Here is a 12,977-nt window from a genome sequence, read left to right as displayed (position 1 = left end):
TTTACAAATTAGTGTAGTCCAATTTCCAAACTCTGTGGCCTTGAAGACATGGGTAAAATTTACTCAGTACTTATCACCCTTTACTTGCCAACATCAGTATGCATACTGTCCACACTGTTTTGTATACACTTCCCATGGTGCTGACATTGAGACCTTATTAAACAATCAAGAGCTTCTTTAGTTGCTGATCATTTCATTTATTCTCACAACCTCAATGTGTGATTCAAGGATGATGATGTGAGAAATTAGATGCCAATCACAGTTAGAGGTTGAAGGGTTGTTAGGCGTTTTGTAACAGTGCCAAAGGTGTATGACTACCATTTGGCAATTGGAAAAGTTTCTCTGAATTCAAACTGGATTCTCTTTTTTTGGAGATTGCCAAGAAAAGTGAACTACATGATTTGTACATCCTCTTTATTCAATTCAAAAAGACCATTCAAAATATCAGAAAAACCTACCTTGCAAGGAAATTCAATTCATGTAAACACGTATTTGAAACACCCAAAAGACCATGTACTGTACATTTAAAAAACCTTTTGAAGAGGAAAGAGTAAACCATTAAGAACATTAATTGTCGTGATGCTAAGACAATGACAAACAAGAGAAGTAGTGACTCTAACCATGTTGAAGATAAAGGCAAAGAAAAGAGCTCTCAGTCAAACACTAAGAAATAAACTTGGTCTTAACTTGGCAACGGTTAAAAGGATTTGGTGATTAACATGTGAGTTATACCTTAAGAGACGAAACTGACCCAGTTAAATATTGAATTCAATGAATGCAGAGATGAAGATGTCGAGAATGAACTGAGACAGACAATGGATGTATCAGCAGTTTATTAAGTGGAGCGATACAAGCTGTGATGTTAAATGTACCCACAATATGATAAGGGGAATTATACAAGCAAGTCACAGTGTTCAGGAAAGAGACATGTAACATGTGATAAGTGTACCAGCAGGTCTTCAAATCAGTGTTCTCTTGTTACATAGTGAATCCATGGATGCTGATAAACACAACGAACCAATATGAGACAAAAGTTAACCCTTAACTCCTATGAGTGACCAAGACAAAATTTCTCCTTACTAAATCCATACAATATCAAGCAGATGAGTGATGAGAGAATAAAGAAAAATATCAATTGGGGGATTACTAATTGATCCAATACCAAATTCTTCAAACTAACATAATGAGAATCGTTTGGCAGACAGTAAGGAGAATTACTAATGAGATCTTGAGAGTGAAAGGGTTAACTAAACTAATAATTGACTCAAAATATTAACGGTAAATTGTTAGAACCCAAGTGAGTTCATCATGTTGTCTGATTGTCTAAGTGAGGGTAATGTTATCTGAGACCAGGACACAACTTCTCCTTACAATGTCAATACAACTTCACACCAACAAGTGATGAGAATTAAGAAAATATCAATTAGAGGATTATTAGTTGATCCAATACCAAAATCTCCAAACAGAAGAATTGTATGGCAGACGGCAGGGAGAATAACCAATAGGGTGAGGCAGAAATCCTAATCAGACTTTCTCTGATGATGGATTTCTACTCAGTCTACTACCGGTAAACTCTGTGAAAGTCACCAGCAACCATTTCAGGGGCCTGGGCAGTCAGACTACATGATGAACTCCAAGTGATGAGCAAAATAGAAGTAGTACAGTAATAAATCAAAAGACTATGAACACATGCAGTCAATTTGGGCTTCTGATAAAAAAAAAAGTCAGTTTGAAATAATGACACAGGCAAAAAACTGAATAGAAGTTGAAGTTAAAACTTTGCAAAACTACTTGTCATGAGGAAAATGGTTCATGCACACCCCTATGAAATATTGAAGTCAGAAAGAATTAAAAAAAAAAAAAAAAAAGATACTTGACTAAAAATTTTTGAAGTAAGAGGTAAAACATCTGACTGCAAGAATGCCAAGGGTCAGTCATGGGTTGTCCATTATATCAAGTTCCATGTTAAGACAAATGCCTCCACTACAGTGCAGAGACAAAGATATAATTAGGGAGAAAAATATATCTGTAAGTGGTCCAATCAACAGGTGGAGTCCGTCTCAATTTCCTCAGTTGTGAATGCTTATAAAACAAGGAGAGTTATGGATGACACAAGTCAGATGAGGCTCTTTTTCACCACTCTTCAATTGCAAAAGAAAGCACAAACCCACAAAGACCTCTTTTTTTTTCCTTGCAGTACAGAAGCTTTAGTTGGGTCCAAAAAATAAACAAATCTTAATTTTTAATATGTGCTAGTAATCTTATGGTATTGTATAGGTACTGCAATCTTTAAATTAATAACAATAATCATTCAAGTCAAAAAAAAAAAGGTTCCAAAGTAAGCCAGAGGGATTAAAAACTAACATACATCCTTTCTAGATTTCATCAGTACAGCCACTGTGCAAAAACTGACTTCCACTTCCTCACAGCAGTAAAGGTTTAATTTAAGCTAGCTATTTCTTGTCTGAAAGCATAGTGAGGAGTGGGCCTTTGCTCTTGGCCAAGAATTCCCTGTTAAAGCTTTAGCTGGGGAGTTGCATAGCGTCTCTGGGGAAGTAAAATGGGTGTGGACAAACCACTTGGGAAACCGAATGGATGGGAGAAGCAATACTCCCAGCTGTGATAAGCTTGTGCTGTGGGCTGCCACTGGGCTCCAGAGTAGAATTAAATGTTTTTGCATCTCTACAGATGAATCGATGGCCATTTATCAGTGGTGTTAAGTGGCTGAATTACCAGATGAGTTCCTTTTAGCGTTAGATTGTTCTTTGATTCAACAAAAGCATACTGCACAAAAAGACTGATCCCAACCATCCAACACTAGTCATCAATGAGTAACTATATGTTGGCTTGCTGTCATTAAAATAATAAAATACACAAAGGTTGTGCAGCTAAAACTTGCTGGTGAAGTCTCTATTGTGAAATCTTCCAAGGAACCCAAAGGCTGGCTACATAGAAAAGTAACCTTACATGTAATTCTGTACCATGATATAGCTCTCTTTCATTCATATTAATGACAAATTAAGTGTAGAGCTTCAATTTGGATTCTAAAGTACTTAAAATGTACCACCTTGCCTAATTGTGAAGCTGCAGTACCCAATATCATTTTCAACTATGACCACATCCACACATCTGCCTTTCTTCATTGACACAGATTATTCTCCAGACTTGCCTTCTGCCTACATCAAGTATCAGAAACCTCTCTTCAAAAGTATTTTCCAGTGAAGAGATCCAGAAAATGCTGTTATAATGCAATTACTAGAGTTGAAGGGAAAAAAGGGCCTTAAACAAATTGACAGCACACATGTTTAGGTGCTTCATTTTAAACTATTGCTGACTTGGCAACTGTTCCATATTAGCTTACAACAATAGTAGCAGTGTTTTCAGTTGTTTCGCTTTGAAAGTTTACATTCTTTTTTCAACAAATTAGTAAAATTTCAATTAAAGATTTTCAATGAACAAGGGATACCAGCAGATGAGGTCTTAGTTGTGACTCAAGTATCTACCTTCCAAAATGACGAAGAAATTGAGAATTTGTACCTGCTACATGTAACCAAGCATGAAATTATCATGATAAAACCTACCTTTCATTTTAAAATTGGTTTAAATACCATTTACTTTTCTTAATTTCACCTCAAGGGCAATAAAAGGCTCACAATTTCAAAATGTCTCCTGCAAGCCAAGATTCAATCTGTACTGACTGGCAGATAAATAATTCAATACCTAACTTAAAAAATCACTAATTACAGATTGGCCTCTAACAATGCCAGTGTGTGACCTCCTGAGAACTCAACTGAAGGACTTTTCACTAATTTTTTTTTTTACATCTAATAATACTAGTTTAGGACTTTCACTTCTCTGTGAATATCTCTATTTAAACTGATGAGAATAGCATAAATTTGGAAATGAGCAATTAATACTGTATAAGTTACAGAAGATATTCAATAATAATAATAATAATAATTATTAATCCACTAACCTAAGTTTTAAATAATGATAAATTATCTATCATTATTCAGTTCTGTACAAAGTTTAGCCTGACCGAGCCACCAGAGCCTTTTTTCCAGTGGTGGATAAGCTTCAAATTTCACAACACAAAATATGGTGTGGCATAAATGAATAAATGTGAATTTCACCCAAAATGAAATTATAATGTACCGTACAGTGCATTTGTAAACAAATAATGGAAGTTCTCTTAAGAAAAGTGGCTAATCGCTGATGTAATGAAAAATCACACAGAAAATTAGGAAACATGTGTTTTAGGTTCCATTAATTGGATTAAAATTTATGTACTCCACACCAATGAAAAAAAAACAATTGATTTTCCATGGTGGTGAATGATGTTTTTTAATTGTTTCTCCATGGACCAGCTTGAAATTGCATACATGTATATGTTGCTGTTACATTATTATTAAAATGATAATGATAATAATAAAAATAATAATAATACTAATAATAATAATTACAATAATAATAACATTTAAAGATGTCACCAGCACAAACACCATGTCACAATAAGAGCCCACATTTCGAAACTATTGATTAAAACCAGTCAGTATGTGTGTTTGTGTGTGTGTATGTAGGGCTAGAGATGCAGAGGGCAGGATAAATTCTGTGACTGCATGGCGGTTATGAATGCTGTCCTAAAAGCCTCTCTGCTTCTACTTGTTGGAGTCGTTGCGTGATCAAAAAATGAGCAGTCTGTGCGCAATTGAAATCACCAGTAATAACAACTTTCCTATTGTTAGTGCCAGGAATGAATTCTCCTTTTTGCGATACCTGTATCTTGGCTCCACTATATTGCATGATTTCATTGATAGTTTTGCCCTGTTTACCGAGGACTGCACCGATCAGCTCATCTGGCACAGTCAGCTCCACGGTTGCGGTTGATTGTATCTGTGAACCAGATGTTGATAGTCCCAGAGGTCCCAGATTTCCCATCGCGTTGAGGAGAGGGTTATTTGCTCCCAGCCCACCCCCACTTAGTAAAGCTGCATGGGCTAATATGCTGTTAGCTGCAGCACTATTACCTGTACCCCCTGAGTTGGCAAACCCCAGTCCACCCAACCCAGAACCTGAAAGGCCCCCACCACCAAAGGCATTAAAACCAGCAGCATTTCCATTTGAGAGTTTGTGAGCATTGTTGGATGAAAGACTAGAGTAGAAAATGTTGTTGTTCAATGCATGTTCAGGGTCCTCTTGTACTTTTGCTGCTATAACTGTGCAAGCCGCCTGCACTTGCTCTAGAGTTCCAGAGACACCGATAACTCTCTCGCCAGGCACCGAGTCGGCATTTTTCTGACTTACTTGTATCCTAGCACCAGTTTGATCACTTATGTATTTGATAGTTGCACCACTCTTACCAATAATAAGTCCTGCCGTAGAGTTGGGTATCACAATTTTCATCTGCTTGGCACGCTCCTTGTCGTATGTCATGGCTGGATTTAGTTTCATTGCTGGCGGCTCTTGCCTGATCTTTTCAATAACAAAATTTAACATTTTGTTAATTGTTTCCACTTCCCCCATTATGAGACCAACTCTCTCCTGTGTTCCAGGGTAGTAATCATTGTTGGGTGACAGTTTGATTCTAGCTCCTGTTTGCTGTTGAACTTCAGCAATGTTGGCCCCTCCTTTACCAATAATTGAACCAGCTGCATAGTTTGGAATGAGAATTTTTATGATAGGTGTTTTGGCAGCTGTGAAAAAAAAAAAAAAAAAATTAAATTAAATTTCCATTCCAGTTGATGAAGGTAATTCTAGTCCAAGAAGAAGAAAAAAACACAAATCAAAACCTAAGGGTATTAATGATAGGATTGATGACACCGACAAAGATAACAGTGTAATATATAACAAAAAACACTTCAAACGGCAGTCACAGCATATCATTCTTAAGCTACTAGAAGCGATTCACCATGTCACTTCTCCACACACATATACGCAGTATCAAGCAAGCATATGATAAGAATATGAAAGAAACTCATAACAGAGGGCTACAATCTTGTCGGATGCTAAGTCTTAAAAACTCATTTTTAAGGAAATTTAATTCAATGAAAAAGAAAATTCGTCATTAGAATTTGCAAGATTAAAGTTAAAACACGTTCTTTTAAAAAAAATTTTTTAACCATTTATACAATAAGACAAAGAAATTATGTACAAGGACATATATTTCCATAAAAGAGAACAAATATCACTGTGCATTAGGATAATTCTATTCCTAGCAGAGAGTAGACAAAATACAACTATTATCACGTTTTAGACAGGAAGTAAATAGCTGAGAGCAATTCAATTGAGTCAAGAACACAACCTTCCATCTATCAGTTAATTTTTATCTTCCTTCAAATTTTACTTGATTATAAAATTAACACAGCTATCAATCTCTATCGAGGAAGTCATTCCTAGATGTACAGTATAAGTTCAATTGATGTCAAAGGAAACCTATCCCTGTTAAAATGGATCCACAGCATAATTAAATTCTACTATCAAACCTCCATGTCAAAGTATAGAAATGCTGATGACAAAACAACCATTCCATCAGAAACAATAAAGTCAAATTTCCAGAGATGACACCAAAAATTTTCTTTAAAGCTTGTAGTTGAGAAACTGAATAAGTTGACATATGTGCCCACAAAGCAGATTAAATTCAACCAAAATTTAATGCAACAATGTTCTCAATTTCCGCTACAAAGGGCAATGATGTCAGATAAGACCCCAAGAAGTTTCCAGAATGTGCACCAGCTTGCAGCTTGGGAATACACAGCACTATTCAAGGTGGAAACATTCGTTGCAAAACATCACACGCAAACCAAGATAAAAAAAAAAAACAATGCAAACACCAAATTTAAGTTAAATGTTTGATTCTAGGACTGGAATACAAATATTACCTACCACAACAATACACCGTGTTAAGCTAAATATATTTCAGGCATCAAAGGTCACTCAACAAATATTTGAGCTCATTGTTTCTTGAAGCACAAAAAATTTGCACAAACATTAAAATGGCAATAATTGCTCAAATCAAGTTGGAATGTATCAAGGAGAACAAATATTATGATGATGAAACCGATCTACTTTCTTCTGTCTTACATGCAAAAAAAAATGTACGAAATGCTCCCAGCATGTTGTCATTTTGCAAGCTGGCAGGTCACACTAATAGAGAAAAAAAAATACTGGGAATTTCTACTGGGAATTTCAGCCAGAATAGAAAATATAGCTGTATCAAAAGCCACAAACAGTTTTAGTGCAGTTTGTAATTAAGTTATCAAACAAAAGAATTAGATGGGCAAAGGGGGAAGTTTGAAGTCACAGGTAAAATGTTATCACTGGCACCTCTTTGAAACTTGCACATTATTTAATCAAGGTGTTTTCTGGTGCCGCAATGCTTCGAAGGGTCAAAATGAAAACAAAATTAATATCACATGGCTATAGAGCCAGGAGTGGAACAATTGTCATTGTCTGAAATATTGTGAATCAACAGGGCTGAATAGAGAGACACATTGGTGAATCTGTCTTCACTAGTAAATAAATTCGAAACTGCAATGGAATTTGCCTCAACAAAATTGTCATTACCTTGATGATTCAGTGCTAGACTGATGCTAAAATGAAATAAGGATTTCTCAAGAAACCACCAAACTTAAGAAGAAAGCAAAAACTAAATAAAATTAATAGTTGTAAGTGTTGGAATTATTGATTACTGATTTTTAAAGATGAAGGAACGTAGAAAGTTAACTGTCTGAAAAGGCACTTATGTGGCACTTATTGTAAGTCAAGGCATTTTGTGAGTGCTCACCAAAAGATCTGAACATGATTATGACAAAAAGCAAGCCTATTGGAAATTAAACCCTCTTGATTTAAAGAACAGGGGATCAACTCAGATCTATTGATCACAAAATCTTGTTCATTCCACTCAGTCAGCAGAACGGCAAAACAGTGAGTGAATGCCACAGCATTTTTTTCTGTCTTCAATAGATAATTAACAATGATCTCAATCAAAAGAATATAAAAATCCTAATGCAATATTCACCTTTCAAACTCCAGCCCATGTGATACATCGTTGCAGTTAAGGAGAAGGGAAATTCATGTAAAAAATGTCAACACACACGACGGTCAGTTGCACGATGAGCACCGGGTGATGGCCAAATGAAATGCTTGACCTCTGGTTGAGTACCACACGACTAAACACAAGCAAATGACAGCCGCAGACAAAAAGAGCTTTTCATAATGACCACCTGTGTTTCATGATTAACAGAAGAAGAAAATATTCGTCTAATTTACAACAATGCCCGAATTACTGTTCCCTTATGAATGGTTGCAAACTAGCTTTCTGGCAGAAAAGTCGCGGTTTTTCGAAGGAAATTACCTCCAGACTTTCAAACTTTTTGCATGATCGACTCCGCATTAAAATTCTTAGCAAGTGTCAAGTAATTCACTGCATGCATTGAATTGTTTCGCTTTTTTTGTTTGATAAAACATTGTTCATTCCATTTCACAGGGATCAAATTACAAAAGAAACGTTATTTCATCACCATGAACATTTACAATTACACTAGACAGCGAGTTTCGAGCGAATGAAAGTTACAAGAGCGACCCGTTTCCTATCTCCACAGCAAAACAATCTTATTATTTATATTCTTGACAAAAACACCGGTTATATTTGGTCCTTAATTTAATATTCGAATGAACAAAAGATTTTGCTTTCAGCGTCTGAAATGAACTCGATTAGAAATCAAAAATCAAGAAGATTAGGGGAAAAAAGATTGCGATCATAACCAGATGAGGTTGGACAACGCCGTAATCTAGTCTCCAAAGCATGAAACATGTACATGCATGCTTGTATATTCTTCTGTTGTTTCGCTTCAATCATATTAACCGCTGAAAAATGTCATCTCCTGGCATAATTTTGAAGGTACCATGGAAAATGTGTTGCGGTTTTCAAAAATGCAAAACCATGAATACAAATGTGACATTTTCTCAAAAAAAAAAAACTCGAATACGCGTGGCGACATGGAACTACTTCCTTCTTTAAAATATCAACATATAAATGTCCACTTAGATATTCTATTATACAACCAGGCATAAAAAAGAGACATAGCTTTATATTTCGCCGACCGCCTTGGTAAATCAATTATTGATCGGCCGGTGTTATTATAAAGTTATATATGAAAGAGTCAGTTGCTTACAACTGCGGTCAAATCGCATAATTACAAAGCTGAATTTCTGCGAACATCTGACGACAAAAGCGAAGCTGACTTAAATTTCCAATTCCGTAGCCGTTCAGTTTAATATATCCGAAACAAACATAGCTGATTGCACCTTCGAAATAAAATGCACCCAGTTTGAACGATGTAAACTCCGCTCTGAAGGATTGTTTATATCTCCCCACCCGTAGCCGCGAGAAAAACAGACCAATTTTACGAGTATAAATTCTCAATTTTTTCCCCATTTTTTAACATTCCTAGCGCTCACTGCATTTTACCAAGTCGCGACTATTCACATGGCCATTCGCTTTTATTTCCCTGGTTCGCAAAGCTCGCCTGATAAATGACAGATGCTACGGCGCAAACATATGAGCGTTACCACGCACAAAAGCATCACAACAAAGCCGTCAAAAAAAGTACGAATCTCCACACACTGCCGAGCAAAGATACACTGACACGTACCTCCAAGGTTTGACCTTTTAAAAGACGGTCTAACTTCTCCAGCGCCATCTAGAGGCCTTTTTTTCGAGTCGCTTGTGCTCAAATCTACTCCGCTATCGCCTGTACTGTACTGATCCGCCATGTTGAAAAGTGCCATGTGGAAGCGACTCCCAGGATACCTAGCGGTCGATAAGCGTAAATTCTCCAGGTTTATCTGATAAAGAAAATTTTATAGCAGGTTTCGCATTGATCGCCAACCGATTCTTAACACTAAAAAACCTGCACAAGAGCAAATTCTTTGCGTGATTAAGCTTAAGTTATCTCTAACTAAGCCAAGAAATAAATGCCACAAAAGATTTCTCGTCTTTTTCATACGTACTGACGTCAAAAAGAAAAACATTTATGTACATACCGAGGCTTAATGGTAAAGAACATGAAAGAGTGTTTGCCTTTTGTAAACAGAAAAGTAAATACTAATTTCACTCTATAGCATATAATTGTTTTCTTTTCCTAAGCCCTGTTTTTGATCAGAGACATTTAAATGACAAAAGTTATTTTAGTGCATAATTGTTCTGCTAAAGTTGTGAAGTGGAAGATGCGAACCCAGAATGCTTTTAATTGTTCGATTGCAAAGGCGGTGAGCGTAAGTGAAAACTCAACACAAATGTCAAGAAATATAAAAAAGCAAACAAGCACCTCTAAAATGAAATAAATACTTGGATTCCTAGAATGATTTGTCACGGCTCTCAAATTCCAAGTCGAGGTAACGAATCTACCTTAAAATCCTGTGGTTGTTGACACGGTAAATGTGGGTAGACGAGCCTCTATTGACAGTGTCAGGAACAGTGATTTGTGATTAAAAAAGATTGCTTGGGTTTCACTTGTGCGGCCCATAACTAATCCTAACCCCCTCCCATTTCCATCTAACCGCTCTCCTTGAATAAATATTTGACGAGTACTAAAAAAGTAAATAGTTTTGGTATTAGAATTAAGTGAATTTCGGCGCGGAATTCTCTTAGCGATCTGAGAAAACTTGCTACAGGTCAATTCATTTTCGGGCTGGCCTGTCAAGTGCAAGACAAACACGTGTTGGGTTCAAATGTTTTACGACACGAAGAGTAAACAAGGTGTGTTAAGAAGGGATTGCCACCTGAAGTGGCAGATGAATTAGTAAAGAAAAAGGGTGGAAATGGCTACACAGAGAGATCTATTATCTTTGAAGCACTTTATTTATTCATTTTTCACGCCACAAATACAAATAGGATTCATGGAAATCAGATCTTTGTGGATCACATTGGAATAAAGGCTACCGGAACTGAGAGAGAGGCTTTTTAAAAGGCCTTTGAACAAGGCATTAGTTGTAAGCAAAGTAAAAAAATCGCTTGGATGAAAATGTAAATTCGATTATTTGGAGGAAATTTGAATAAATATAATCAAAGTTATTTGTATCAGTGGAGTTTCTTAAAATAGCAAAGTTATGCGTTTAACAGATCTAGATTTTCAGAACGTACTGTTTGAACGTCGATGTTTTAAAAGCGAAATTTTAAATACTTGTTGTCTTTATCTGATTTCTACACAGCTGTTAACTGTATTCAACTTTCCCTCGTTAACCGACAGAGCCGAAACGAATATTGATGAATTTAATTACATTGATTCATATCTTACCAATTAAAATCCCTTTGACAAGGAATATAGTTGTAATTATAATGATTCTCACAAAGTCAAAAAAGACCTGTTCTATTTTCTCGTAAGTGCTGTAAAACCTTTCATCGGAGAATCTTTAATGGCATATATATATATATACACGAAGTCTATCTACATGATTAATTTAACTGGCGTCAGCTCTTTTCAAGATAACAGTAATAATAAGAATTTTTTTTCCTGCCATAAAATCACACTAAATCACAAAACATGCTTTACTCACTCCAGTTGCTTAAACCATGACATAAACTAATCAGAGCATCAGTTTCCAACGCCACTAATAATTTACAACAAAAAATGTGAGTGCTTTGAGCTCCCGCTGGTTAGTTTGGTCGGCCTAAAACAACATTATTCAAACTTTTTTTTATAAACATCTCCAAACAAGAATGTTTTTAAGAAATAATTTTATTAACTAGATAAATTCGGCGGCTTCAAGAATTTTTGAAGTGCCTAAAGATACTAAAAGTATAGAGCAATACTCCTTTGCAAAGAAAACATGTATTGTCACGGGCTGTCTTTAAAAACTAAGAACCAATTCATTTACTTCTTAGCTTCCTGTTTAAGCAATGGTTTTTAGATGATGAAATAAATTTATAGTAGCATGACCATTGGCACGTCTTCTAAAGTCAAATTTAAATTTGGAGTGTTAGTTACGAAAACAGAAGAACCTGAAGAAAATTGTCGAAGCGCGGACTGGCCAAAAACCCACAAACACAAACAAAACAAAACAAACCATTAATTAACCCAGGAGCATTTGGGGAAGAAAATAAAGAAGCATGCGGAAGAGATCGGGGGAACAGTCAACCTTTCCTGTCATGCTCTGATTGCCCGCAGGTTGGCGCGTCGTTGAAATAAAAAGAACACATGATCACCCCGTGCTGTCACGATAGAGGACTGAGCCAGAAAATTCTCGCCGGGGTAGAAGTCTCAAATCGTCAGCTGATCCTGAATTTCACTATTAAATGAAGATTGACATCGTAAGAAAATGGATTAAAATCCGATTGGTCCTTACTGTTTCTGTTGCAGGGGGCATGAGAACTAATCGGAACCATCTTGAGAAATCGACGCGTAAAGATGGTATTTTCGAAATTTGTTAGACACAGGAAACAGATAATGCCTCTAATGACACTTGCGCGACCACTAGGGAGAGAAATTAGATCTCTGCTGATGCTCGTCTTCCCGGCAATGTGATGTAGAGCGGAGTAACCGGCTGCCCTTAATTTGCACCTGTTCAGGTCCAAGTCTTCAGTTATTTCTGTTTCAAACAATCAAGCTAATAAGTCCTATTATTCAATCTCCAATGGCCGCTGAAAACCAGAACCACTAAATATTGAACAAATAGGACATTCACGCCAGCAAAGACCTTCATTTGGAAATCTTACAAGGCCAAGCATAACTTGAGGTTTACATGTCACGTTTTAAATTACAGTGTTTCCGCACGAAGTGTAATGTAGCTTTATTCAATCTGATTGGATTATTGAAGTTTCATTCGCTGTTATTAGCCAGATGACTTGCTTTGTTCAACAGTCACCAGCCCCTTAGAAATCAAGTTCATCTTTTCAATAACATTACCAGTAAAAGAATGAAGTTTAAGTGAACTTCAAATCATCGTAGATAGGGTTGTTCCAATGTGTATGAGCCCAT

The 12,977-nt window shown here is 36.3% G+C and overlaps 1 protein-coding gene across 2 annotated transcripts; it reads right to left on the bottom strand.

Moving 5' to 3' along the window:
- Positions 1 to 816: 816 nt before the first annotated feature.
- LOC131789080 (RNA-binding protein Nova-1) lies at positions 817 to 9,860 on the bottom strand. 2 transcript variants are annotated; one of them, XM_059106151.2, is made up of 2 exons: positions 9,654 to 9,860; positions 817 to 5,693 (listed from the first exon to the last, which is right to left on the bottom strand). In XM_059106151.2, exons 1-2 carry the CDS (start codon positions 9,787 to 9,789, stop codon positions 4,627 to 4,629), a joined length of 1,203 nt encoding a protein of 400 aa, XP_058962134.2. In that variant the 5' UTR covers positions 9,790 to 9,860; the 3' UTR covers positions 817 to 4,626. The 2 variants fall into 2 exon arrangements, with proteins under 2 accessions (XP_058962134.2, XP_058962135.1); XM_059106152.2 differs by lacking the exon at positions 9,654 to 9,860 and adding an exon at positions 8,018 to 8,177.
- Between the last annotated feature and the right edge of the window lie 3,117 nt (positions 9,861 to 12,977).

Source organism: Pocillopora verrucosa, chromosome 7 (genome assembly GCF_036669915.1).
Source record: "Pocillopora verrucosa isolate sample1 chromosome 7, ASM3666991v2, whole genome shotgun sequence".
NCBI classification, from domain to species: Eukaryota; Metazoa; Cnidaria; class Anthozoa; order Scleractinia; family Pocilloporidae; genus Pocillopora; species Pocillopora verrucosa.
This window is presented reverse-complemented; position numbering and strand designations above follow the sequence as displayed.

What these genes read in the sequence shown, in the direction of transcription:
- LOC131789080 (XM_059106151.2), bottom strand. Translation starts at nt 9,789, where the DNA reads ATGGCACTTTTCAACATGGCGGATCAGTACAGTACAGGCGATAGCGGA. An exon ending in TAAAAGGTCAAACCTTGGAG is followed by an intron (nt 5,694 to 9,653) that starts GTACGTGTCAGT and finishes TTTTTTTCACAG; the next exon opens with CTGCCAAAACACCTATCATA.